The sequence below is a fragment of the Martes martes genome (genome assembly GCF_963455335.1).
Source record: "Martes martes genome assembly, chromosome: 2".
Lineage (NCBI taxonomy): Eukaryota > Metazoa > Chordata > Mammalia > Carnivora > Mustelidae > Martes > Martes martes.
Genome location: NC_137889.1, coordinates 16,628,665 through 16,656,379, shown reverse-complemented (window position 1 = coordinate 16,656,379; position 27,715 = coordinate 16,628,665). Strand labels below are relative to the sequence as shown.

At 40.3% G+C, this 27,715-nt stretch overlaps 1 protein-coding gene across 8 annotated transcripts in view; it reads left to right on the top strand.

The window, feature by feature from the left end:
• The window catches only part of RBPMS (RNA binding protein, mRNA processing factor), a 172,298-nt gene that overhangs the window by 63,150 nt on the left and 81,433 nt on the right, over nt 1–27,715 (top strand). For all 8 annotated transcript variants that reach the window (XM_080796678.1, XM_080796679.1, XM_080796677.1 and 5 more), the window contains 3 exons: nt 12,900–12,977; nt 15,964–16,002; nt 17,222–17,284. In XM_080796678.1, coding sequence (XP_080652804.1) covers nt 12,900–12,977; nt 15,964–16,002; nt 17,222–17,284 — 180 coding nt within the window. The remainder of the gene's footprint in view (nt 1–12,899; nt 12,978–15,963; nt 16,003–17,221; nt 17,285–27,715) is intronic.

Sequence of the window (27,715 nt, the reverse complement as noted above, 5' to 3'; positions counted from 1 at the left end):
TGGCTCATTTGGTTAGGCGCCCAACTCTTGGTTTTGGTTCAGCTCATGATCTCAGGGTGTGAGACTGAGCTTCAGATTCAGCTCCCCTTACCCCTCTGGGGTGGGAGCAGCTCTAGAACAGTCCCTTTACCGCAAGGATCCCTGTCATTGCCTTTGCACAACCACGTATTCTCCACTCCTCGTTTGCTCCCAACTCTTGGAAACTCTTCATTTGCTTTTCATTTTTCTGATTTCAAGAATGTCCCGTATTGTTTTATTTTTTACTCAGCATAATTCCCTTGAGATTTATCCGTGTTTTTGTATTAATAGGTTGGTTTTTTTTGTTTTTTGTTTTAATTGCGTGATATCCCATGGTAGCGGTATACCAGTTTGCTAACCATTCACCTGCTGCAGGACATCTGGCTTATTGCCAGTGTTTGATTATGACTCAGACATTTCTGAATATTTGTGTACAGATTTTTGTGTGAATATATAAACTTTCATTTCTCTAGGATAAGCGCTCGAGAGTACAAGTGCTGGGTTGTATGGTAATTCCATTTTTCAATCAGAAACTCCCAAACTGCTTTCTAGAGTGGTTGTACCTTTTCACATTCCTGCCAGCAATGTATATAAGAGATTTGGTTTCTTCTCATCCTTTCCAGTGTTGGTATTCTCATTATTTTTGTATCCTAGAAGATGGTACATTACAGTGTGGATAGTAAGCGGATGACTTAATTGAGTTTTGGGTACCAGTCAATGTATAATGGAGCTAAAATGAATATAATAAAAAGTAGTGATTAGAAAATAAGAAATGTTCTCAAATTGAGTAAAATGCACTTTTCCTGTACCTTGAATGATGATGCTTAAGTTAATTCATACTTTTAATTTTCCCTTAAAACTAGGTAAGGAGAGGGCAGATTTCAGTCCAAATTTACTTAACTAAGGGATTGAAAACTTGCCTAGTATCACTCAATGTCTGTTACTTTCTCCTTGATTAGGAATACCTAAACCGTTAGTCTTGATATTTTTTTTTAATCTCAAAATGAAGAGAGATTTCTCCTTTCTTGTTCAACTCTTGTCGCATGAGAAAAGAGTCCAGGAGGATGCATGAGCAGCAGGAAGGTGGGGTGCTGGCTAGAGTGGGATTTGCTCCTGGCCTTCTGGAGAGGTAGAGAGATGGTATTGAAGGGACTCCGAGTCTCCCTTTTGGGAAAATGTGCCCCATGGAAAATATTTTCGCATGTTAGCGTTCCTTTTGCTATGCAGACTTTTTCTTCTGCCCACTTTAAGCCCGTATATAACAGTTGCATGATATTATCAGTGCAGCCTCTTAGGATGGCCTTTGGAGCATGAAAATGGATCTTTTGAATGTGCTAAGCCACTTTAATATAACATTTTCTGAGCGCTTACTCTGTGAAGCTGGTACTGAACTCTAGGCATTCCATGTCTATTAATTTATTTAACCCCTCCGACAACTCTTAAGAGATTACCCCAGAATTTAGTAATTGAAACATTTCACAGTTCGTAAGGATCAGGGATTTGGGAGAAGCGTTGCTAGGTGAATCTGGCTCAGGGTCTCGAGGATGCAGTCATCTTAAGAGTTGACTGGGGCGGGAAGGTCTTCCAAGATGGTTGCCTCACTTGGCTTTTGGCAAGCGGCCTCTCAGTTCCTGTCGTGTGGACCTCTCCATATTGTTTCTTGAGTAACAGTATGACAGCAGCTGGCTTCCCCCAGAGCAAGATCCGAGAGGCCCTGCTTCTGCTGAGGAAGCCAACAGTGCCTTTTTGGACCCAGGGTCAGAAGTCATGCACTATCACTTCTGCTGTATTCTGTTCGTTAGAAGTGAGTCACTAAGGAAGCCCACCCTGAAGGGGAGGGGAATTAAGTTCCACCTCTTGAAGGGAAGCGTCCAGAAAATTTTGTGGATGTAATTTAAAAACTGCCGCAAGTAGGTGCCTCTGTTGTCTGCATTTCCCAGTTGAGGAAACTTCTGAATGGTGTAGTTAAGGGACTTACCCAAGGTTCATAGGAGTTAGAGAACTGGGATTTGAATCCCAGCAGCCTGGTTCCACATGAATGCTCATTTATTTTTCCTGTGTATCCTTCTTACTGTTTTGAGTACTTAACCTTTTGAGTGCATCTAAAAAAAATCACAGTGACTTTGTTTCTTCATATTCCTTCATATCTGGATATTCATAAATTACAGGGCTGTCTCCTATGCCTCAGTCCTCCGTTTTCACATTCACTCATTTAGTTCCTTGCACAGATACTTAGCACCTACTGCTATGTACTAGGATGCTTCCTGCTAATCATGGGGAAGAACATTCAGTTTGAAAGTGAGTTGACCTGCCAGCAAAGAATTTGAAAGTGTATATTGGGTCATCTCCCACAGCTGAATATTGGGAAGCAGACCTTTTCACCACAGCTTTCTAGTTATGTTAGAACAGTGGTGCATTGTGGGTGATTATTCAGAATTCATTGCGGGGGCACTGGGGGCATGGGGTGGGGGTGGAGGTGGTGGCTTAGTCAATTAAGTGTCTGCTTTCGGCTCAGGTTACCATCCCAGGGTCCCGGGATCGAGCTCCATGCTCAGCAAGGAGTCTGCTTCTCATTCTCCCTCCCTTCCCCCCCATGTCCCCCACCCTGTCCTGCTTGAGCACTCCCTCTCAAGTAAATTCTTTTTTTTTTTTTTTTTTTGAAGATTTTATTTATTTGACAGAAACCGCAAGTAGGCAGAGAGGCAGGCAGAGGGAAGGGGGAAGGAGGCTCCCTGCTGAGCACAGAGCCTGATGCAGGGCTCGATCCCAGGACCCTGAGATCATGACCTGAGCCGAAGGCAGAGGCTTAACCCACTGAGCCACCCAGGTGACCCTCAAGTAAAATCTTAAAAAAAATTGCAAACTAAAGTTTGCAGTGGGATCAAGTTCCTCCAAATAAACTTTATCCACTAGTAATAGCAAAAACACATACTTTAGAGCCCTGGACAGTGTCGGGACCATAATCTGCCAGTGAGTAAATTTTTTTTAAGGTATTCTGTAGGACAGTGCTGTTGGGGATAGTTTTTGCTGTGTAGTTGGGAGAGGTGATTGACTTTTTCCTTATTTTGTGAAGCAGATCTGTTCAATCACTCAAACTGTGCAGAAGGAGAAAGAAAAGGCTTGAGATTCTGGGAAGCTCTTTTTTCTTTTTTTTTTTTTTAAAGATTTTATTTATTTATTTGACAGACAGAGATCACAAGTAGGCAGAGAGGCAGGCAGAGAGAGAGGGGAGGAAGCAGGCTCCCTGCTGAGCAGAGTCCGATGTGGGGCTCGATCCCAGGACGCTGGGATCACGACCCGAGCTGAAGGCAGAGGCTTTAGCCCACTGAGCTACCCAGGTGACCCGAAGCTCTTTTTCTTCTTATATTTCATTTTGTCAGTGCTTGGAAAAGTGTGTACGTGGATAGGCCAGATAATCTTGTGGACATTCAACTTCAGGGTACTCTATAGGATTAACATCCTAAGGGCAAGTGCACTTTAGGGGATTAAAATGGAAACTTCTTTTTACAATACACTGCATTAATGAATACATTTAAAAATCTTCATGTTTTAGCAATACGGGCAGTGAAATTGAAGAGTCAGATTCCATGGGCGATCCAGGATTGAACAGAGTAAGCCATCCAAAGTTGACTTGAAGGAACTAAGAAAAAAAAAGGGGGGGAGGGAAGACTGAGGGAAACCAGGGTAGATGAGACTAGGACTAGAGTTAAGGGGGTAAAATGTCCTGCTTTTATAAGAAGTTTCTTCTTGAACTCTAACTTGACAACCATATACTGTGTTTGACAGGACTTGGTGAACTTCCTAATAATGAGGTTAAGTTCTTACGTGCACACTTTTATGCATCTAGTTTTTTGTGTAGGCTAATTGAAACCCTAAATTCCTGATTTGCCTCTGGTACCCACCTCCCTTTGTGTCTGACAGCACCAAGGAAATTTCTCAATGAGGTTGAGGGCTCACATGTACAGACATATCTGCATCTGCCCGTTCTTGGGTGGTTTCAAACCCTAGAAATTCTCATTTGTCTCTTACCTTTTCAATATATAGGAGACATGAGTTATGGTCTAGGTCAGACTTTGGTCTTAAGCAGTTCTGTGAAACTGGGAGATTATGAGACCATCTGATTATAAATGGGCATTGGGTTGGGCTGGGACATCTCAGTGAACATAGTGGTGTGGTGTACTCAGTGCGAACTTGCTGTCCTTACTTCCTGTGCATGTTCCGAGCCCTGCACATACAACTTTATGGAACCATGTTGGTTCCTCTTCTATAAGCGCTCCCATGAGTCCTCTAGCTTCTAACCCTAGTTTCCAGGGGCCCTAAATAAGAGTGTTATTTAAGAGTGTTATAATAAGAGTGTTATTCTTCAACTGGCAGTGCCGTTGAAGAACAGAGTTCGTTTTATCCAAAATAGAACTGTGGCCTCTGTAGGGAATGGCAGATACACGGCCGAGCAGAGAAGTCTCTAAATAAGAGTGTAAATTTGGTTATCCTACAGATAGTGATATTCTGCAACTGGATTTCTCTTAGGGTAGATAATCGTTAGAGCTCTCAGAACTAGGAAGGCCTACTTGTGAATGATTATGTTTGAGATTATCAATCTAGAACTAAACCCTGGGAGTTCGTAACAACATAGTGACCCTTTTATCCTTATGGTTAGTCGGTACCTGGTGTCTGGAACAACCTGGTCTCCTGAACCAAAACATCCTTTCCTGGGCTGGAAACGGAGCATCTGTAAGTCCAGCAGGTGGTCAGGAGACTGGAACTTGACCACCCGTTCCATCTTGAAATCAACGCCAACAAGAAACCGGAGCTTGACCAAAGGCTGGTCAGTTTCTGTTGAGCAGCAACCAGGATTAAATTCCTGGCAGACCATTTTAATAATTGTGGTGGTCCATTTTCGTAGTGGCAAGACATGAATGCAGAATCCTAGCAGGCCAGCAAAGCCACCGTTGGAAATGAGTTGTTGGGCCGTCCTCAGCACGATTCATTGTTGCAGTTCGGTGTTTCAGGTGATGCTTACAGAAGCAGCCAAGAACTTAAATCCGCCAATACTTTATTTAAAATAATAAAATAATCAGGTGTAAAGCTTAACTAAGGCTCTGAGCCACCCCCAGCACTATGGGATTTATGCTGGCATGATCTATGGAGCTCTTTAACTTTTCTGTCCCTGAAACCGAGTTTATATTACGTGGTCTCTCAGAACAATGATGGCACTTCCTTGGGGGTTGGACAGTGCATGATCTCTCTCTCTCTTGTCTTAGTGGGGAGTAGGGTGGTCACAAAGCAGGAAGACCTCTTTGGCCGAAACTAGGATGGCCCTGCTCCTAGGGCCTTAATTTAGAGTCATTGATGCCCGTTGTGGTTAGGTTTTATTTCTGGTGTAAGTACAAAGAAACATGGACTCAGTCAGAATTGAAATGTGAAGCAAATTTAAATGAGTATATACTTCTGCTTGGTCAGTCTTGTTCCTGTGGAGCAACAGGCAGAAAAACGGAGTCTCTACGGACAGATGATAGGCTGGACCCAGGGTGCATATTTTCAAATGAAGGAGACCTATTTGGACTTGTCGCCGTCGTCGTCGTCTCCTCCTCCTCCTCCCCCTCCTCCTCCTCTTCTTCCTCTTCTTTTTCTTCAAGAAATGGTTTATGCTTATGAATATTTAAATGCTTACAGGTATAGTTATTTAAAATGAAAGTTTTCTAATACCCCCTTTTCTCCCTGCTATTAACATAAGAGTAATTTAGTCAACATTCTTTCAATAGCCCCCCCCCCCTTTTTAAGCATGTACTAACTTGTAAAACCACTTGAAAGAATTAAACTGGGATGGGCAAATTCTGGTGTTTGCTTTTTCACTTAATAGTCAGAAGCCTTGTTTTCAATCGATAAACACGGATATCTACTTGCCATTTTAAGTGTGCAGACTAGTGAGTTAGAGTATCTTTTCAAAAAACTTTGTAGATTACTCCTATAGCTGTTGATTTGGGACTTTTTTATACACAAGTAGGTTTAAGTCATTAGGAACTGAAATGTGAATGATTTTACTGGTAACCATATTTTGATCATTCTTTCCATGTTAATGAGTACTCGGTCCATAATTTTTTTTTAATGATCTGTTTGTCTTCAAGTCTACGTGAATTTCACTCTTCATTGTCCTCCCTGGGTTCTGATAGTTTCTTGTCTCATTTCTTTTTCTCCTGAATTTCTGTCCTTATAATGTTAACCTTTCTGTCATACGAGTGTTTAGCATTTGGTGTTGTAACCATACTGACATGCTGGTGCCTGGGAAACTGGGTTACCTCATTGTATTTGCTGTGTTATCACAGAGCTGATGACATGCAAACATATACTGTCTCCCATGAACACACAATATTAGATTTCTTAAGTAATTCAAGAGAGATTTACAGACTGTATACTCTGTACCTAGGATTGGGCTTACACTGTACCAAATAAGAGACTTCAGACTCTAAAACACCCTTTGAAAGATCTTAACCTGTAAATATACTTGGGTGATTCAAAGAATGGTTACTCCAAAAGAATGACTTACATAGAGCACGTTTGAAAGCTTATTGTGAAGTTTACATTTCTTCATAGGTTTAAGAATGTGGATGGTTGGAGACAAAGCTAGCCAAGGATAGATTACCAAGAAGCACCTCCATGGGCTTTACTCATTAGAATGTTTTAAGTGAGTGACTCACATAGTTATTTGTGAATCATCAGAACCTGAGAAATAGCCTTTCCCTATCCTGTAAATTTAAGGTGAATCTCAAGAGGTTACCTCAGAGCAGCTATAAGTGATCCCCAACATCTTTTTATAAACAACTAAAAACATACCCAGAAAATGACCATGGGCCTATAGTCTTTGGACACTGTAGTGTCTAGCGGATATGGCCATTGGCTGAAAAGTAGTTATTCTCTGCTGCAATTAAGCATGTGTCCCTTTGATTTGTATTTTTCGTGTCTAGATGACCTTTGTGTTCTTCGTTAAAGGTTAAGACCTTTGGGGGGCACCTGGGTGTCCCATTTGGTTTTGGCCCAGGTTGTGGTCTCGGGACTGTGGGATAGCCCCATGTCCAGCTCCATGCTCAAGGCAGAGTCAGCTTGGGATTCTCCCCCTCTCGTCTGCCCCTCTCCCTGCGTGCACGCATGTGTCTGCGCAGGCGTGCATGAGAGCACTTGCACTCTCTCTCAAATAAAATGGTTACGTAAAATCTTTAAAAAAGAAAAGAAGAGGTAGGACTTTTCCATTTCAAGGCCTATTTTGACTTTTCTATCCAGGGAAACTCAAGACTGACACAATGACTTAGAGTTTATTAAACTCGAAGTTAGTCATTGAGGGGCACCTGGCTGCCTCAGTCGAGCACGTGACTCTTGATCTCAGGGTTATGAGTTTGAGCTCCTCATTGGGTGTCGAGATTACTTCAAAAATAAAAGCTTAAAAAAAAGTCACTGAAATGTGGCTTGATTTTCTCAGTGGGAACTGGCAGTGCCGTTGAAGAACACAGAGTTCGTTTTATCCAAAATAGAACTGTGGCCTCTGTAGGGAATGGCAGATACACAGCCCAGCAGAGAAGTCTCCTAGCTCTTTCTGCCCAGCACAGGGCTTTCCCTTGCGTTTATTCTTTCGGTTCTGTTGTGAAAATGAAGCTGGAGGTACATCCACAGAATCCATTAGAGTCCCTTCGGGATAGAGCTGTCAGCAGCTTCATGTCTTGATCTTCTGTGAGGCATGTTGTGTCCTTGACTAAGAAATGTGTTTCCCCGTGTGTCTGATAAAGTAAACATCTGCGATGCTGAGGGCCTAGTGCCAGGCACATCTGTGTCCGTCGACACTTCTGGTAAGTTAAGGGCTGCCCCTGGGTCATGATTGACCTGCCACAGAGTTCATTTGGTGTCATTCATTCGTTGGTGGGGGAAACATTTTTTTTTTTTTTCATAACCTGAGTCTCTCGAACTTTCCTCTCACTCTTGGTTACTCTGTGAATGAACCGAGCTTTCTGTTCGCAAAGATGGTCCTTTACATACTGTTGCCTTCACTGACTGAAACCTCCCTGCAAACAAGAATCACATTTTAGGGGCTCCTGGGTGGCTCAGTGGGTTAAGCCCCTACCTTCGGCTCGGGTCATGATCTCAGGGTTCTGGGATTGAGCCCCGCATCGGGCTCTCTGCTCAGCGGGGAGCCTGCTTCCCCCTGTCTCTGCCTACTTGTGATCTCTCTGTCAAATAAATAAAATCTTTAAAAAAAAAAAAAAAGAATCACGTTTTAACTTTGATTTCCTCAGACATGGCAAAGATAAGGCCCGCAGGTGTTCTCTATTTAATGGCTAAGATAAAAAGTGTCGGAGGGAGAAGAGTGGGTAAAACTAAGCTGTTTTCAAATATCCCTGTGATCTGGGTCCCAGTCACTATAGAAAAACATGAATTAGATATTCAGGAAGGGTTTTTTCTCATACATTATCCATGACTTTTTTTTTTTTTTTAACTTAATGAAATTTCCGAGTCTGAGGAGGTCTAGAAAGGATTCAAAGCTTGTAGATTCCAAGCACTTGGATTAAAGTGACCTTTAGTTGTATTCATAGATGTGTAAGTATTGAAAAATTATTTCTGCTAGTCAGTTTGTTCTGTCAGAGGAGAGAGTATCTCTTCAGTGAGAGATGACAGATCCTGGCAGGTTTTTGGGACCATGAGATTTGTTAGATTATGGTAGGTGTAACTCATACCCATGTAAATAAAATGCTGGACATTTTATTTGCTGGACATTTTATTTGCCTCCAGTTGATGAACAAAACGGAGTTGTGGGGTGCCTGGGGTTGCTCAGTCAGTTAAGCGTCTCGGGTCATGATCTCAGGGTCCTGGGATCAAGGCCTGCATGGGGCTCCCTGCTCAGTGGGGAGCCTGATTCTCCACACCTGCCGCCCTCCCGCATGCTCTCACTCTTTCTCTCAAATAAATAAATAAAATCTTAAAAAAAAAAAAAAGTTGCTTTGAGCTTCTTGTCATCTGTGGGTGATTGGCAAACTTAGGGTTAATGGGAGTTCTGGGTTTTCTTTTTTTTCATGTATAGTAGTTCGAGATGTTAAAATAAGAATCACTTCTAATTCTGAAATATTTACATTAAAAGTTCCCTCCATAAACTTTGTTTTTATTGGTATAAATATTGACATTGTTTATAGTTTCCTAAAGGAAACAATAAAAAATAGTTCTTAATCTAACAAAGTATCTAATATATGTGTATTATAGAAAAAATACAAATAAGCAAATGAACATTAGAATCACTTTACCACTCCAGGTAAATTCTATAAATATAACTATTTTGGTGTCTATGCAAAGGCGTGTTATCATCCCTATCTTAATACGTATGTGTGTCAGTGTTTGTTTTACAGAATAAAATCAAACTTTTTCCTTGAATGTAATTTTTTCCTTGAACGTGATTTTTATTGATGTATATGAACCTTAGTTTATATCAAGTAATATTTTGTTGATAACCCCCAGAGTTCTATTGTATTTTGTTGGTAAATTGTTTGACTTGCAAGTTTGTGGGCTTTTTCTTTAGAACAATACTATAAATGGTAGTTTGTTTTCTAAGTTAACTCCCTCAATTTTGACTGATACCTGTTACATAGCTAAGCTTCCCTGATGTACAACGGGAACTCCAGGGCTTAAACCATAGGCTCTGCTTATTGCATTATTTCCTCAGAAAACTCTGTAATCCAGTCAACCCCTGGCACAGTGTCAGACGTTGGGTACTCAGCAAAATCTGAATGAATGCGAGCTGGGATTCCTTCTCTACTGAAGTTGTCCTGGCTAGAGCGGCCAAGGACAGATGGTGTTTACTCTTTTGGACTGTGGGAAGAGGGTTGTGGATGCGGGGAGGGCACACCAAAGAGCAGGATTCCCTCATCAGCTGTGTCTTTGGCACTTGTCCATAATTCGGCTTTAGCTTTGATAAAACAAGTTCCTGGAAAAAGAGTTTTCCTCACTGGCAAAGTTGAGGGAGATGGAAGAAGGCAAAAGATACATTGAATAACAAACTTACCCTAATGGACATTTGTGAAACATACTATCCAAGAGCAACAGAATACACATTTGTTCTTAAGTACACAGCATTTATCATGTTCTGGGCCCTAAAACAAGGAATTGAAGGGCCAGTTTTTTGTTTTCTTGGTTTTTTGAGTTAAGCATATACCTACCCTATCATTCAGCCCTTCCACTCCTAGGTATTGAATGAACCAGGAAGAAAGAAAACCTACATACATCCATACAAAGACTTGTACAAATTGATACATGAATGCTCCTAGCCGTTGTATTTGTAAAAGCCCCAAACTAGAAGTAACCCCAATGTCCCATGCAGTGAATGGATAAATGAGCTGTGGTATATCCATACAACAGGATACTACTCGTCAATGAAAAGGAGCAGACTATGAATACATACAACAGTGGGTGAATCTCAGAATAGTTGCGCAGAAGTCAAAAAGCCAGACAAAGAGGATACATTATGGTTCCGTTTGTATAAACCTTTGGAACATACATACCAATTAATCGTGGCAGAAGGTAGATCTGTGATTGCCTGGGGATGCGGATCATAGAACCAGGATGGCAGGAAACTTAGAGATGGTAGATCTGTTTACTACCTTGATCGTTGTGGTGGTTTCACAGGTTATGCATAGTTCAAAACTTACCAAATTGTAAACAAAAACGAGTTTATTATACAGTTGGCCTGTGATCCATGTGGGGACTAGACGGCACTGATCTCCTGCACGGTCAGAAATCCACATATGGCTTTTGACTCCCTTAATACTTAACTCCTCATAGCCTGCTGTGGACTGAAAGCCTTACTGGCAACACACACTTGATAGCACAGATTTTGTATATTGTATTTCATGCAACAGTCTTACAGTAAAATAAGTTAGAGAAAAAGTTATTAAGAAAATCGTGAGGAAGAAAAAAAATACACTTATGGTACTCTTTATTTATTGGGGGAAAAAATCTGCCTGTGAATGGACCCACACAGTTCAAACCTGTGTTCAGGGGTCAACTGCATATCAACAATTGCACAACAAATCTAAAATATGAATGAATAACAAGAAAATAAGGCCTTCATGATTCCAAGGCTGTTTACATCATCATAGTGTTACTTGTACACCTGTATGCAGATGGCATGAGCTTCTACTGTGTGCTGCCATCAATAAAAGGGCCTTCCTTGCTGATTTGTGGTTCTTCACAGCCAGAATCAACAAAGCGTTAGGGTTCTAGAAGATCTCCCTTTCACACTGAGGGAGAAAATCCAGAGTTATAGATGGTTAACAACGGAGCATTGAATTTTTAAGTAGCAACGTGATTTCTAATGAGGACCTCAGTCATGTTGTATCAGCTGGAGTAGAGAGGAGGGATAGAAAATGTGGGGGTGAAGTCAGACTCCTAGAAACAGCAGAATGGTGGGTACCAGGGGATCAGGATGGAGGAAATGAGAAGTTGGTCAAAGATTACAAATGTCCAGTTAGAAGTTGAGTACGTTATGGGGATCCAGTGCACAGCATTGTGGTTAGAGGTAACAATTCTGTATTCTATATACTCAAAAGTCACTGAGAGTAGATGTTAAATGTTCTCACCCCCCCCCCCCAAAAAGTGGTTAATTCTAGGACACAGTGGAGGCAGTAGCTAACACCATAGCGGCAATCATTTTGTAACATATAAGCTTGGTGAATCACTACATTGTACATCTTAAACTTACACATTGTTATATGTCCATTACATTTCAGTGTTTGGGGGGAGGTTAGAAAACTTAAAGGCACATTAGCTAAATAAAATAGGTTGAAAACGAGGTGGTGACCATTCATTCAGTGATTTCTCTTTGCCTGTTGGAAGAAGACCAGATTCCTGAACCAGTGACTTGCGGTGTCCCCTGTAGTCTGACCCTCAGCTTTGGTTTGGTTTGGCTTCGCCTTCTCCCAGAATATTCTGAGATATCTCCCCCTTCACCTGCTTGGTTAATGCTTTTCTTTGCCTCCGAGTCTTTTCCATTTCCCCTCACCTTTTATATCCATGTGGTGAAATTTTACCCATCCTTTAAGTTCCCAGTCAAATACTAACATGTTTTCTCTGATCTCCCAAATGGAAGTGTGTCATCTGTGTTCTCTATTTTAGTAGACTCTAATCATGTAATTTGTATCTTCGGCCTGATGGGTTATAGGTCAGTGAGGTCTTCCCTCCATGCTGTTTCAGAACCGAACAGATGATGAGTTCTCCATTTTGGCTACTATTTAGATGTGTTTGGATTCTTTTTTACATGTATTAAAATTATCGGGGTATCTGGCTGGCTCAATAGAACACGTGACTCTTGATCTCAGGGTTGTAAGTCTAAGCCCCATGTTGGGTGTAGAGATTACTTAAAAATAAGATACTTTTGAAATTGACTGTAATTATTAATGCCGATGACGAAGGCAAAGACAAAACAAGCAGGAAAAAACAAAAATTGTTCTGATTTTATTTTTGAACCGTGTTCTGTGTTCATTTGATTTAGAGCAAAGGAGTGGTAGGTTTACTGTTCTTGTGACTTTTTTTCTTCCTTAAACTGATATTTTAACTATGTAGACCTCCTCCTCTTTACTTCATAATGTCAGAACCAGGTAATGGCTAATTGAGGAAGGAGGAATCAGTTTGTAAATTTAAATCAGCTGGAGGTAATTCATTCTGAGTAATCCCGTAGAAATACCGGAGAGTTCATCTAATGGTGTCTTAAGATGAGAGTGTTCATTGGGCAACGGAAAGAACATGAATTACACAGGGTTTGTGAAATATATGAAGACGTGTGTTTTTGAGATGACAAGTGAGAGCTGTTCCTCGGATTGTACAGTCTTGTGATCACGTCTCTTATTTATTTTCAGGTCCGGACCCTATTTGTCAGCGGTCTCCCTCTGGATATCAAACCTCGGGAGCTCTATCTGCTTTTCAGACCATTTAAGGTACCTTTTCTCTTTCAGAAATTAATAAAAGGAGACAAAAAGTGTGTGTATAAATAAGCTATAAAGGGCTTATTTATAAATAAGCAAAAAGGGGCTTTTTGCAGGAAGAAATACGTTTGAGAAAGCATCTTAAAAGTGACCCCCCCCCCCTTTTTAAAGTTTAGTAAAAGAGATTTAACAACTCAGTTCTGGTGTGCAGTCTCAGGAAAGACTGAAATTGCCTTTTGTCCTTCCCAATGGCTGATCTAGAAAAGTCTCTTTGCTTCCCAGTAATGGGGACATGTGTCTGGCTCTGTTTTGAACAGTTTTAGTGTCCTCCCTGTTTATCATTTGCTGGTGGGAGTGTTGTTCTGAGTACAGCTCACCAAAAATACTATCAATTCCTGTTATTTATAATATTCCCAGTAAAATAACGTAAGTCAAGGTCTGTTCTGCAAGGTTTCTTATTAGTTGAAATAGTGCTAATATTCTTCTTTGGAGACTAGTAAGTTGATTACACTTTCATAAACCAGATTGAGAACCTGACCACCATTATTTTTTCTGTAGGAAGAATGTCCTAAATTTCAAACGAAGTAAAATGAACTTTTAAGGAATTACTTGTTATGCTGGTACATAGTATAGTATTTTAATTCAGTTGCCTGTCCATGGGGACTATTGAGATGCAGTCACTTGAGAGATAGTTAATGTTGCTAGAATTGAAAACTTAACAGGAACTTGGACAAAAGTAGAAATAACCATGCTGCCAAGGAGAAACCTGGAAGGCTAACCTATGGAGAATAAGAGAAAACTGGGACTGGGAGGATTGTGGGCCGGAGGCCTCGGCCCTCAAGGGGAACACCCGGATCATGTCATGATAAATTGAGGGCTTGTGTCTGGTCCCTGAGAACATGGTCGCAGCAGTGCCTGGCCAGGGGCACCCTTAGGATTAGGTGGCAGACCATCCTGATCAATGACTGAAGCTCTATCCTATTGAGCAAGACAGGTTGAGGGACAGGATCTAGCCTTTACGGGGAGAGGGAAGGTAAGATGGGACCACTGGGAGCAGCTGGGTAGGAAAGGCAGGAAGGTGGGAGGGGCAGCCAGTTTAAAGCCAGCAAAGCTGAGAGTCTAACTTATGTGCCGGGAAGGTAATAATGTAATAATAGACCTGCCTCTGTTCCAGCGTCCATCCTCTTACTGTAACAGTGATGACAGTACAGGGGGAAACAGAAGGGTTAGACGTGAGGTCAGCCGCAAGGAAGTGGGAAAGAAAGAGAAGACGCCGGGGATGGGGTTTGGCTTCGTAGAATTTCCTGAGTATCTTCTGCAGGGTTCCCGTTTTTACTGTTTGTCCCTTTCGTAGGATGAGGACTTTTCTAAGATTTTATTTATTTGACAGAGAGAGAGAGAGAGAGAGAATACAACTGAGGGGGTGGGGGATGGGAGAGAGAGAGAAGCAGCCTTCCCACTGAGCAGGGAGCGGGATGCGGGGCTCGATCCCAGGACCCTGGGATCATGACCTGAGCCAAAGGCAGACGTTTAGGATTGAGCCACCCAGGCAGATGGGGACTTTTGAAGCGAGTTGATCTTATTAATGGACAAAATACTGGAGATTTAGCCAGCAAGCCCCTCATATGAATGATTCCATTGAATTTTTATCATAACCCTTTAAAGTGGGTTGGCCTCCGTTCTTCAAATGAAGAAAATGAAACTTAGAGCAACTGAATAAATTTTGCTCAAGTCACACAACATAAATGGCAGGGCTAGGACTCAAACCCAAGCAGTCTGACTGCCGTCCGTGCTTAAGTAGTCTGTGAGAGAGCACAGTGTATTGCCACCAGTGGTGGTGTGCTTGAGTGAAATATCCATTTGTCCTTTGCCTCTGAGGCCTCCAGGGTGTTTAAACCTCCAGGTTTTTCGGAGAGAAAGCACCTTGAGAAAGGAAGAGACAGGGCTGTGAATCATGACCTCTTTGGCCAGAAGAGCTCAAGGTCTTTGAGGTAAAATGTTTACAGTAGCTAATTGGTAACATAGTTCTCTGCTGGGAAGATAGGAGGATGAATCAATCCCAACATCCTGCCCAGAAACCCCAACGCAAGAGTCAGGACCCTGGTACATTCCTAACAGCCCTCTTTTAATTAAAGTCCCCGGAGGTTGACCCCAGCCTGCAAATCTGTCTTGGCACTGATCTGTGCAGTGGTCAGTCATGTCAAGTGGTGTTTTTCCCCTTGTGTCATCCATCAGTGCAAGCCACCAGCCATTGATTATTTTCCAGAAATAAACACACTTTGTTATCCTTCTCCTGAGGACCCAGGAGGGGTGAAGCGAGGGAGTGCAAAGGGAGGGTTTCTCTCCTCCTTGAGGGTGGGCTGGAGTAAGAACCCTCCAGGGGATTTTTGTAATGTCCCAGTCAGAATACCAGCATGAAAACTAGCTGCTTCAGGAAGGAAGCAAAATAACTCAGCGGAATTTAGTATCGCTACCCATGTAACTTTTCCCGGCAGTTTTGAAATTTCGAGTAATAAGTTCTACGTAGGACATTCTTAATGTTTTATTGTTATTTTATAGCAAACACATGACCAAGTCCTCACATACTTATCTTCCTGTCTTATTAAATTTGCTCCCTTCACTATTCTAATTCTGTAAATGAGAAAGATCTGTTGACAGAAGAACCTGTTTTCCTACCATTGTACCATTTCATGGGGGGAAAAAAAAGGGAAAACAAACCTAGATACATGTGCGTAAATTTCAAGGTATGATTTGTTTTAGGCCTTAAGGATGGAAGGATCGGCACATATGTGCTTATGTCTGTAAAATCTGCCTTCTCAGTTACTTTGAGGCATTTGTAAGAAGAGTTCATTAGTAGTCATAATGGACTCATTTTTACTTGAGCAAGATGCTATTACGGTAGTTTTTTTTTTTTCCTAGTAATTTTGCAAGATGCTATTACAGTTTTTTTTTTCCCTAGTAATTTTTTTTTTGTCTAAATTTGGTTCTTAATTTTCAGGGCTACGAGGGTTCTCTTATAAAGCTCACATCTAAGCAGGTAAGAATTTCAAACTTGCATATAAATGATCACTTCCACAGTAAATTTGAATTGATTTTCTTCTAGAATGTTCCTGGGTCTCAGCATTCTCCTTTGTAATTCTCATTAGGGTTTAATTTTTGTTGTTGATTTGAAATTCAGTGTGAGATTAGTTAGGAATTAGCACAGGAAAATGATTTACAATTCTGTTGTCTCCAGCTGGGATGTCTGGGACCTTCCCTGAGGAAGGCAGGCAGCATGATTATATTGGGATTGGTCCGTATATTCAAAAGAAATCATCCAAACCCACTTTTATTCCCCATCCTTCCATTTTTAAAAAATAAGGTTAAACAGGCGAACGTTCACAGTGCGTGTAAGTATCTGTTGGTGGAGAATCATGCTGTGTTTCAAACTTGTAATAACCACAGGCAGAGTCCCAAGTCTAGGGTAGAGCACAGAAGGGGCAGGATGGAGAGTGGTAGTCAGTGACCATGATAGTTTCTACAGACTGCTTGAAATATTTGGCTTTACGCTTTTTTGCCCCCCAAATGCTAAACACCCAGCGTGCTCACCTCTCAGTCGCTTTTTGTCTCTCGGTAAGGTATTCTCTGATTCGTCAGGAATAAGCTATGTTCCGAGCATCTTTCTGGACTGAAAGATTGAGTCCAAAGGGATTATCACCCCTCCCTGTTGAGTTGGAACAATTTGGTTTACACACCTAGTTAAACACAAGACATTTTAAAGGTATCCTTTGGGATTTGAGCTGGAAATGTGCATTTTATAGTTCTGATCATGCAGTCAGCGTGTCATTGTGTCATCGTATTCCTTGCACTTACAGTGTACCGAAAGGTGATTCGGTTCTCTTTCCATTTTAAAAGATGAAGAAACTGAGGTACAGTGAATTTGATTTAGGAAAGTAGAGCCTTTCGACCCAAGTTTTCCTCTATTCTCCTGTCCACTGCTGCTCACCTTCCAGTCCCTTCTAGATACTTTTTTTTTTTAATGATTCTCTAAATCCCCAGCTGTGCCCTTGAAGAACCACCCTCACAGTCCCTTTTGATTCATGTTAGAAATTTGGCTAAGCCACTGCGTCATGATTCTTTTGAACTGGCTTTCTTATTTCTACCCATTGCCTGTGGTCATTTCTTTATCTTAGCTCTTTGGTTTGACATCACCTTTGACCCAGAAAAATAGATATCTCCTGATTTGTTTTTTGTTCATATTTTTTTTCTTTCCTCAGCCCGTAGGTTTTGTCAGTTTTGACAGTCGCTCAGAAGCAGAAGCTGCAAAGAATGCTTTGAATGTAAGTAGTAATGATGTCATCATTGGTGTTTCCTTGTGAGGTGGTGGTGGGAGGCAGTAGGAGCTCTTTGGGCAGGAAATCACATGGAATATGACTGCTCATTCTGATAGGAGGGATTCATCCATTTAATTAGCCATCTGAAGAGATTTTTCCTTGAATTATGGTCCGATGTGCAAACTACTGAATAATGCTTTGCTCTTCTCCAACTTTTACTGTAATGCTCAAATACCTGCCAATGTCTTATTCTAATTGAGCTTGGTCACCGCCCATGGTAATGCGCCCCTTGGTTTAGCCATTGTCATACTCTCAGAGATTAAACCTAACCCAAGAGTAGATGAAAACTTGGCTTTCCTTCTCATGTGAGGCTTCCATTTTAGCTGTGTGGGTTTTTGTGTGTGTGTGTGTGTGTGTGTGTTGTTGTTGTTGTTTGGTGGATTTTTTTTGTCTTGTTTTTTTGAGGTTATAGTCTTTACTCACTGTTTTCCCCAAAGACATTTCTGCATTGTGCTGTAGCAAATGGTTGTCAGTTGAATTGAGTGGAGGTACCTGTTTTGGTTTGTAGGCATCTTGTCTGCCATATGTTTTGAAGCTTTTGCCAGCTTCATTTTAGAAAATATTTTTCCACTTTAGTGTGCTGAAAACCAAAACAATTTAAGGGGAACCCAGCTGAGAGAAGGTGAAAGGAAGCAGAATCCAAGTTCCAGATGCTGAGGGCTGATTCTGAGGTGAAGAGTTGGAGGGAAGAAGTCTGGCTCCCTCCTGCTCCAGGCCGTTGGCCTAAGTGGCCATGAAATGAGGGTCGATGAAGGCGGCCAAAAGGGTTTAGGGTGCTTCTTAAAAGGCAAGTGGCCACTTGACTGGTTGGCCATCTGAGGGTCATAGTGTAGGCCCTTGTGTCGCTATGGAATCTACAGGTGCCCTTCCCAACTGCTCCTTTGAGACCCTGGATGCTAGAGCAGACTGTCCTGAGGGGGGTGGCTGTGGGAGAGACATGGTATCCTGGAGACTTGGAGGCCGCAGGGAAAGACCTCCGGAGGGGTCTGTTTCCTCAGCATAATGGTGTCATTGTGACACAATCTTGAAAGGTTTTCAGGCTTTGAAAAAAAATGTACATACTCTCAAAAGACATGGTTTGCTTCTTACCGTTAGTTTTTCATGAAGGTCTTTGGAATCCAGGAAGTCCGAAGAGCTCAGGATTTTCCCGGATTTGGGCGAATAACCTTCTGGTCAGAGAAACTGCTGCCTTAACCTGTTTGTCTACCACAGAACAAAATACAAACCAATTGTTTATTGTGTACCAGTGGTACACAGTGAAACACGGTGTGTGATTGAATATTTTGATACAAAAGTTGTTTTGATTTTTATCATTACATAGATGGAGCCAGAATTTTCTCAGTATAACCAAATTTTAAGCTTCTCAATAAAACTAGGCTTTTATTTAGATCCGGGTATTCTTTCATTCTTACCAGGTAGCACGTTTCTAACTGCAGAACTATTCTGGGTCCTTCAAAGTTACGTGAGGTGAAGTTTTCACCATGTTGTTTTCATTGTTCTTCTAAAGGAAGTAACAGCAGTTCAAGGTTGTTTACAGAATTGGCTCTCTGCGGCCTGCCTTGACTGTCTGAGGAGCACTGGGCTTTTGTAGTGACTTCTGTCATCTGACGAAGGCAACTTTCCCTTACGGGCCAGGGTTTGTGTTTTTGTTTGATGGAAGCTCGTTTTCAAACTGCCTAAATGGTCATAAACTGTGTTTCCTTGCCTCAGGAAGCAGGAGTATAGCGAACAGTTTCAATTTTTCTTGGTGCACAAGGGTTACATCCATTCCAAGAATCAGGTTTGGAGCCCTCCTGTACCACAGCAGTGGAGGTGAGGTGTTCAAGTCCATCCTCAGGCCAACCGGCCCCAGGTCATTGTGCTTTGCGTGTCCTGACATCTGGTTCTAGGTTGGCTCTTCCTCCTTTGTCATTGGCAGTGAGCTTTCCTTTAGCAGCTTCTTTTCCCTTAGTCATTAATGTTCTTTTGTTGCTCGCGTATTAATAACTTGGGAAGAACTCCAAGTGAATCTGTTCAGATTCTGTGGATCTAAGGGTGACTTACTATTTGTGAATTATTGAACCTGAGCTCTCTTCTGCTCAGAGGCTGACTCGTGAGTGTAGGCATTTCCTGAGCTCATGCTTGATTTCTTGACATGTTTAACTTTTATTATATGTAAGGTATTAGAGGCCTTTGTACCTTAGAAAGCATCCTCTTGTTCTGGGAACGGAGACCTCGAAAGGCTGGATCGCTCGGTCAGGAAGCTCGGGTTTAAAGCTACAACTAGAAGGAAGCCTTCTGCATCTTCGTCCTGTCTGCTTTGTTCAACATCTTGCTGCTCGCCTGGTCCATGGAATGCTGCTGCATTTTTCCTGATGGCAGTGACAGACTATTTAACTTATATCGTCCAGGACAAATGGCCATGATAAAGTTTGGCCTGTGTGACAGTGGGGCAGGGTTTCTTTTCTCTGCAGAGAAAATGGGCCCGTTCGGGATAATGTACTTAATCACGAAGCTGACAGCTTTTCTCTGTGGCCCAACATATTATGCTCTTTTCAGGCCATCTTTCTAATTGGTGAATTAAAAACATACGAGGCTCATAGCCATTACAAAATTTATTCCTCTCATGTCATTTGTTCAGCCTTCTCTTAAAAGCGTTTCCTCACACTCCTTTGGGGGAAAGTTCCATGTTGTCATGTTTTGTTTCATTCCACTATTGAGAAACTAAAGCCTCAGTCCAGTAAGGACCTCTATCTAGAACAGTTCATGGTGTCACCAACCACTTCTCCGTGCCTCTTGTTGTCATTTCTCTGTCTTGGTTATGGTTTGGTTCAGTTATTAATATTAATAATTAGTCTTCTCCCAAATGCCTGAATTTTTTTAAAAATCTATTTTCTTCCATCTTTGGATTATGCATCAATTTGATAATTTTATGGAAAAACATGCTCAGATTGAATTAAGTGGTAACACTGAACTTTTATCAGGAGGTTACTCAAATCTTCTAAAATAAATATGTTATATTTTGTTTTTACAGCAAAAACTCCCAAATTAAGCTAAAAATAACCGAAACCCAGACTTCCCTTCAGGTTATCTACGGTCCCATTAATCCACATGATTAGAAACCCCATTCATTCTTGAACCTGACAACAAAGTATCTGACCTACCCTTCACCCTTCCTACACGTTTGTAATTTCCATATGGGCAGTTTTCTATTTCCCATGAAGGTGGTGTTAATATTCCAAAGTATCCAGCTATATTTAGGATTTGTTTGTAATTTTGGCGTGTAAATCAAATATGGTGAGTGAGATTGAGAGTTAGCCTGCTATAGTAAAATTTGTGGAAATTTTAAAAAAATAGAGTAGGCATACAGGTGAAAACCCTGAGCAGAAGTGAGAATAAGCCATCCCTGGCTTCCTGCCAACTGCCAAGACCCCAGGATTGTCCCTGTTGCCTAGTTAAAAATCTTGTTTTAAGAAATAAGAGTGATTTGTAGTTAATACTTCAGATCAACAGGCTTGTCGTGGTCCTTGCTTGTGTAAGTTTCCGTCACAGGCGTTGTCTTACACTGGTGTTTGGGAATTGTTCATCTAAAGTACAGCTGACCCTTTAACGTCACAGGGATCAACGGTGCAAACCACTTCCTGAGTAAAAACAACACACACACACACACAATACCTTTTGATTCTCCCAAAACTTAATAGCTTACTGTTGACCAGAAGCTTTATTGTTAACATAGTCAATTAACACATATTTTGTGATATATATATTGTATTTTGTATTTAAATAGTTATTGAGCTAGGTTTTATGATAGACTCTTATAAATTATTGTATCAGAATTAGAGAAGTCTGATGTCATCAAACAATGGACATCACTGCAAGTTGCCTTCACAACTAAACATTGCCTGGATGAGTGCAGTAATTTGCTTTACTCTCAGATTTTAGACTATTTGATGTAAATGATCCCAATTATCATTGCAACCCCTAGTCTGTTGGGTTCTTTTCTAAAAGTTTGAGTTACAACTCCTGTAACATATAACCCATTTGAAGTGTGCAATTCAGTGGTTTGGGTATGTTATATATTATAAAAATTTGCCATTTTAATGATTTTTTAAGTGCACAATTCATTGGCATCCATCACATTCACTGTATTGTGCAACCATCACTGCTCCGTATTTCCAAAAAAATTTTCATCATCCCAAACAAACTCTGTAACCATTAATCAGTTCTTCCCAATTTCTCCTTTATTTTAGCCCCTGGTAACCTCTAATCTATTTTCAGTCTATTAATTCACCTATTCTGGATATTGAAATATTTGTCCTTTTGTGTCTGACTTCTTTCTTCAGTGTAATGTTTTCACGATTCATCTGTGTTAGCATGTATCAGAACATCCTTCCTTTTTTTGACTGATATTCCATCATATGGATCGCCCACCTTTTATTTATCCATTCATCTGTTGATGGACACTTGGGGTTATTTCCACCTTTTTGCTCTTGTGAGTAAAGCTCCAAGTGAGTATTGGTGTACAAGTTTCTATTTGAGTCCCTGTTGTCAGTTACTTTAGGTATGTACCTAGGAGCAGAATTGCTGAGTCATATGGTAATTTTAGCTTTAGCTTTTTGAGGAACTTCCAAACCTTTCCATAGTAGCTGCACCATTTTACATTCCCACCAATAACATATATAGGGTTCCAGTTTCCCATATCCTCACCAGTACTTGTCGTTTTTTTAAATTGTGATCATCCTAATAGGTATGAAGGGATCATTGGGTTCTTGGTACTTTTTGACTGATTGCAATAGTAGATTTGGGTTCTTTTTGAATCTCACATGACTTAAAATGTTTCTTTTAACAGGGATTAGTAACATTTCTCTTCTGTGATGGCCATTCTAATAAATAGAACTGTAACCGTTAAATTGTTTAGTTTACCTGTTAATAAAATAAAGGTTGGGGGAAAAGCCAGCCATTGGGTAAATAAGACTTAGGCTTTATATTCTTTTCTGTACAAGATGCAAGACATGAAGGAAAGGTAGTTTGTCAAGGTCTAAAAGACTTTGGAATAGAGATTGAAGGGCAGTTTGGTTTCAAAGCGGAAAAAGTGGCAGTCACACAGACTTTGAATGCAAAGAAGCCTTAATAAGTGGAAAATGAAGAGAATTTGAGGATATGTAGCATTAAATTCTTTATGATTAAGGAAGTGTTATCACTTCAGTAGCATGTATGATAAAGAATTTTTAGAGAAATCCTTAATTTGTAAGAAAGCATGTTGAAAATGCACTTGATAGTGTGACGTGTTAAAAACAGCCCATCTAATCAGGGAAACTGTCTTTTCATCCCCATAAATTCCTGGTATTAAAGTAAACACTATGGTTATTTATATCACAATTATTCCAGGCTTGTGCATAATTTCAATTTTGTTGAATAGCTTGAACTCTTCCAGCTATCCAGTTACTAAACAGTATGGTATAATTAATCCGTTCGTTCTAGACCAGGCTCCTCATCACAGGTGGGGGTATTATTCACTTCCAAAGGTGTTAAAAGGAAATCACCAAGCAAAAGCACTTGTAAATGTTCTAGACGTGAACCTCTACCACGAGTATACTTGCATGGTCAAAAGATGTGGCCATAAAGTGCTGGTACAAACTCTTTGAGTGCAGAGGGACTCCAGGGCAGTCAAGATCGGCCGTGATCACACAAAGACATTCTGGCTTTGGTTTAGCAGAAGTCTGGACAACAGTCTCTGTTTCCTGTATCACAGGTTTTCCTGACAGGTTGTGCAAGTTAGGACTTTTGATCTTAATATTTGTACAGCTTGTGAGTTAGGTGAATTATTTCCACTAAACAAAAGGTTTCACAGACACAAGCATCCAGATGGCCTGTGTCAGCTCCCCCTCACCAGGCACTCTGTCAATATGTTTCTTATCAGTTTTAAAATTTTCTCCTTAAATTTCTCTTCGCCTGTTGCTCAATGTGGTTGAAGAGGCCCAATTAGTGTGATCCCAGCTGGGACTTTTGGATGGGAAATATGCAAGGCTGCCAGATGAGATCATGAGTCCGATCTAATGTTTATCTGTTAAATCTGTTTCTAACTGCTGACTCTTGACTTGCAGAGTTCTAAAACAGCCATTTGACGTCACTGGGCTGGGGGCTGGGCCTGTGCCAGTCGGTATAGAGCTGCCATGATGCAGGGCTATTGGTCTCTTCTCTTTCTCCCCATGACTGCATGCTTGGGGCTTGACAAACAGCTCAGTCCGGCTAGCGCCCTCAACAAAGTTTGAGATAGGCTTCCACAACAGTTGACACCACCAAAAGTGACTCATAACCCAAATACAATGTGAAAAAATAAAATAGTAAATGCTCAGTGGTGTGACTGTTTAAAGTTCTAGAGTCTGTCAGATCATTTTTCTCTGCTTTTCTTTATGATGGTCCTGCATTTTTGGATGGTTCTACAACCTCCCTAGGATAATGCAGCAACATGATTTACAAGTTTTTCTGAAAAACAACTAATGAAGATGAATGCGAGGAATTTGTTAAATTTCTAATTAGAAATTAGAATTTGTTAATTTCTAATTCTTTCGCTTGAAGAAAACTAGGTTATTTTTTAAGATCTTGTTTATTTGAGAGACAGAGAGCATGAGCAGGGAGGCGAGGGAGATCATGACCTGAGGCGAAGGCAGACGCTTAATTGACTGAGCCTCCCAGGCACCCCAAAAAGTGAGTTATTTAAATCTAAGCATTCACATAAGAAACTGGAAACCACAATGCTACTAAAAGAAACCCTAAAGAAGTTTAAAGAAAGAAAAGTAGCCAGAAAATGTTAGCATCATCCTTTCCCCAAGGAAACAAGCAGGAAGAGCCACAGATTCTCCCAAATAAACTGGTTTACTCCAGTGGTAAGAGTATGTGGAAATCTCGAGTTCATCAGATATTACATGGCTGTGTGAAACAGCCCTCAGCCTTTGTATCGTGGCCTTTTTTGAGGATCTGACTTACTTAAACCGAGAACTCCCTTTTAAAAATACTATTTTCTATTGACCTTGACCTTTCCCGCATGGTTCTTTGGGTGTTTCAGAAATGCTGAGAATCCATTTGCCTCTATCATAAATGTAAGTAGGAAATACAGTTGCTAGGATCTTTTTGCGAAGTCTTAGAATGAAAGCTCTTTGGGCTGTTCACGTTGCTGATTGTCCTGCAGTGCGGCACATTTTGGCCCCGTAAATCACTCTTTATTATAAAATCACTTTTTATTTATTTATTTTTAGTGAATGATCATACCATCCTTAGGACTAGGGGTTCCAGCACTCCCTTCCACACTGGCTTTGTGTTTCTGATGATAATCTACACAGATTTTAACTTTTGGTCCACAAAGCTTTTGTCTCTTATTCTATAACTGGAATGCTTTAGAACATTTTATAGACTTGGGGCATAGGAATGGGACTTGACCCCATTAAAATGGACTAAGGTGTTTTGCCAAGACCTTTGTCAGTGATCATGTTCTTATTTCCTTACAGATACATATAATATGAGGTGTTTTCTTTCTTTATAATTAGTATAAAATTTTCATGCCATTTTTAATGGTTATTTATTAATTGTTACATAGAAACATTAAAAACTTACAGAACCACAATAGTCAGGGATTTTTATGTACATAAAAATAAGGGGGGAAGAAATAGAGTAAATAGAGAAATAGAGAATAGAAATAAATAGAATCTATTTTATAATAGAAATAAAATAGAGAAATAAAGTAAATCCTTCTGAAATTGGGAGATATATATATATTTTAGATATATATTTTTATATATATTTTTTAGATATTATATATATGATCATATTTTAGATATATACAATACATATTTACAATACATACCATATATATGTGTGTGTGTATTATATACACACACACACACAAAATACATACCATATATACATATGGTATGTATTGTAAATATGTATTGTATTGTAAAATACAATATGTATTGTAACTATGGGATTAGGAATAAGAAAACAATTTTTGGTGGTTTTTTCTTTGGGGGGGGGGGCGGAGAGCACACGTTTCCACATAAGCAACAGGGTCAGAGGGAGAGTCTTAAGCAGGCTCCAGGCCCAGCCCAGAGCCCAGTGGCAGCAGGGGAAGGGTGGCTCAGTCTCAAAACCCTGAGATCATGACCTGAAACCAAGAATCAGACGCTTAACCCACTGAACCAGCCAGGTGCCCCAGAAATAAAGCAGTTCTAAGAAACATGATTATACTGACTAATCTAAAATCTTAAAAATAATACTGTCTAAAAAGGCTAATATTTATAGGAAAAAGAAAAGTATATTTTTAGGACTAAAATTTCTAAAAATGTAAGTTTCAGTAGTGAATTATTGAAAAATTAAGTGGTACCTTGAGTAACCTGGACATTGGAAAAAAAGGTTTCTAAGTGTTTTTTTCCTAGCCATTGTGGGGCAAATTAATTTTAAAGATTGTTTTAAAATTAAAAGAGCTGAATAATTCCCCTAGAGAATGAAGTTGGGTAGAAAATTCCTAGTATAAACTAGTAACCAGTGGTTCTCTTGTGTTTTGAATCGCTTTAATCCGTTTTGTCCTTTGTTTGCCTTACGTAAGACAGCACTCAAAAAGTATAAATGGATGAATAAATAACAGAACTTAAAAAGTAAATTTGGAAACATGGGACATGAAAATAAATTTAAATGGAACAGAATTCACCATGTTCTCGAGCAGAAGGTTAGTTTATAATAAAGGAGCAAAAACAGGCAAAGTACGAAAGTGTTTCTATACTTTCAAAAATAGGAATAAAAATTAGAGTTCACACAATATTACAGTGTAATTTTTCAAAGAATTTTAGTATTCACATAGAAGGCCAGTGTAATGTGCAAATGGACATTAAACCGAAGGCCGAAAAACTATTCAAGGTGTTATAGGTTATGGATACACCTCGATGAAAACGAACAAGGTTGTGAAAGAGAAGTCAGGCTGTTTAAACATCTTAGAATGCTAAACAAATGAATGACAAGACTACTGGAGGTTTTTAGGTTTAGAAAGGTCCTAGGTAACTGTGGTAGGAAGATGTTTGCTTTTCCAACACCTTAGCAGGTCATCTTCATTTATTTATAGGCATGTTCACCAAATTCTAGAAACTTCCTTGAAACAATCTTAAAAATGAAACTCACTGATATTAAATAGGTACTGTGTATTTGTAGTTCTCTGTGCAGAACATTATTACTGTGTTGGTACCTGTGAAAAGGTACTAAATCTCTACATTGAGGCCAAGAGAGAACAGAGAAGGTTTCTTCTTGGTAACCAGTTATGTCTGGGAGGCTTTCTAGGCAAAGTGTAATAAAAGTGTCCATCAAGCTGACCTGGTTCAAATCCAGGTTATGCCACCTACTGATTCAAGACCCTTCTCTGGACCGCACGCAGTTTTCTTCCAGTTAACATTTTGTTGATAATACCTATCTCAGAGGGCGTAAATGTATCTTAAAGTAAATGAGATATTTTTTAAAGCCACTGGCCACTCAGTAGTAAAAATTCTGGTAATTGGGATGATCATCTTCACAAAGGACTGGTTTTATTCCTTAAGCCCACTTCGCGACAGTCTTAATTTTAAAATAATGTCTGTGGAATTCTGCATTCCACTGGGTTCAGAGTACTGAACATTGACTTACATTATAATGTAATTAATGATAAATTGATTCATTAGTCCTTTCTTGGAGCTTTTTTGGAAAACAAAGTTGCAGTGTTGTCCTTAATATATATTCAAGCCTTCAAAATATAGTGAGCCCAAAAAACAGCCCCTCCTCTCCCTTTTCTATGGAACTGATCATGTACATTTCTCCGTCCATTTCAGGTTCCGGTTGAATCTCTTTAAAACCAAAGACACCGCATCCATTCCATAGAAAGTATTTTATTTAACAGCCATTGGGATTCCTTAAGTTAATGGTTGGACAAGCTTTTTTGCAAGGAGAAGTTTAGCCTCAGCCCTGTCAGGTCAACAGTAAATAGACTTGAGGTGATGCATCAGAACCGAGGCCGAGCGCCGATGCAAGTTGCTCAGAGGCGAGATCTGTTTTGACTCACTTCCCTTTGGCTCTCTGTGCAGCACAGGAAGTACTTTGCAGTGAACCTCCAAAGTTTGAACTTAACTGTTCACGTTCTTTACAACTAATTTGTGCCTGAGCCCCAAACTCTTGGTTGGAAGGAGCTTCATAGAGGTTTTTGTTTTTGTTTTTAGAGTTTTCTAAAAACAGGTTTACAGAGCAAATGCTACCCTCTTTCCTTATTTTTGTATTTTTACCGTATCCATCAGAGAATAGATTTTTCCCGCCCATGGATTGATTTATCTGTAGTGGTATTCATCAGTGACTTTGAGAACCGAAGAATGTGTTGCTGTAGATGGTACT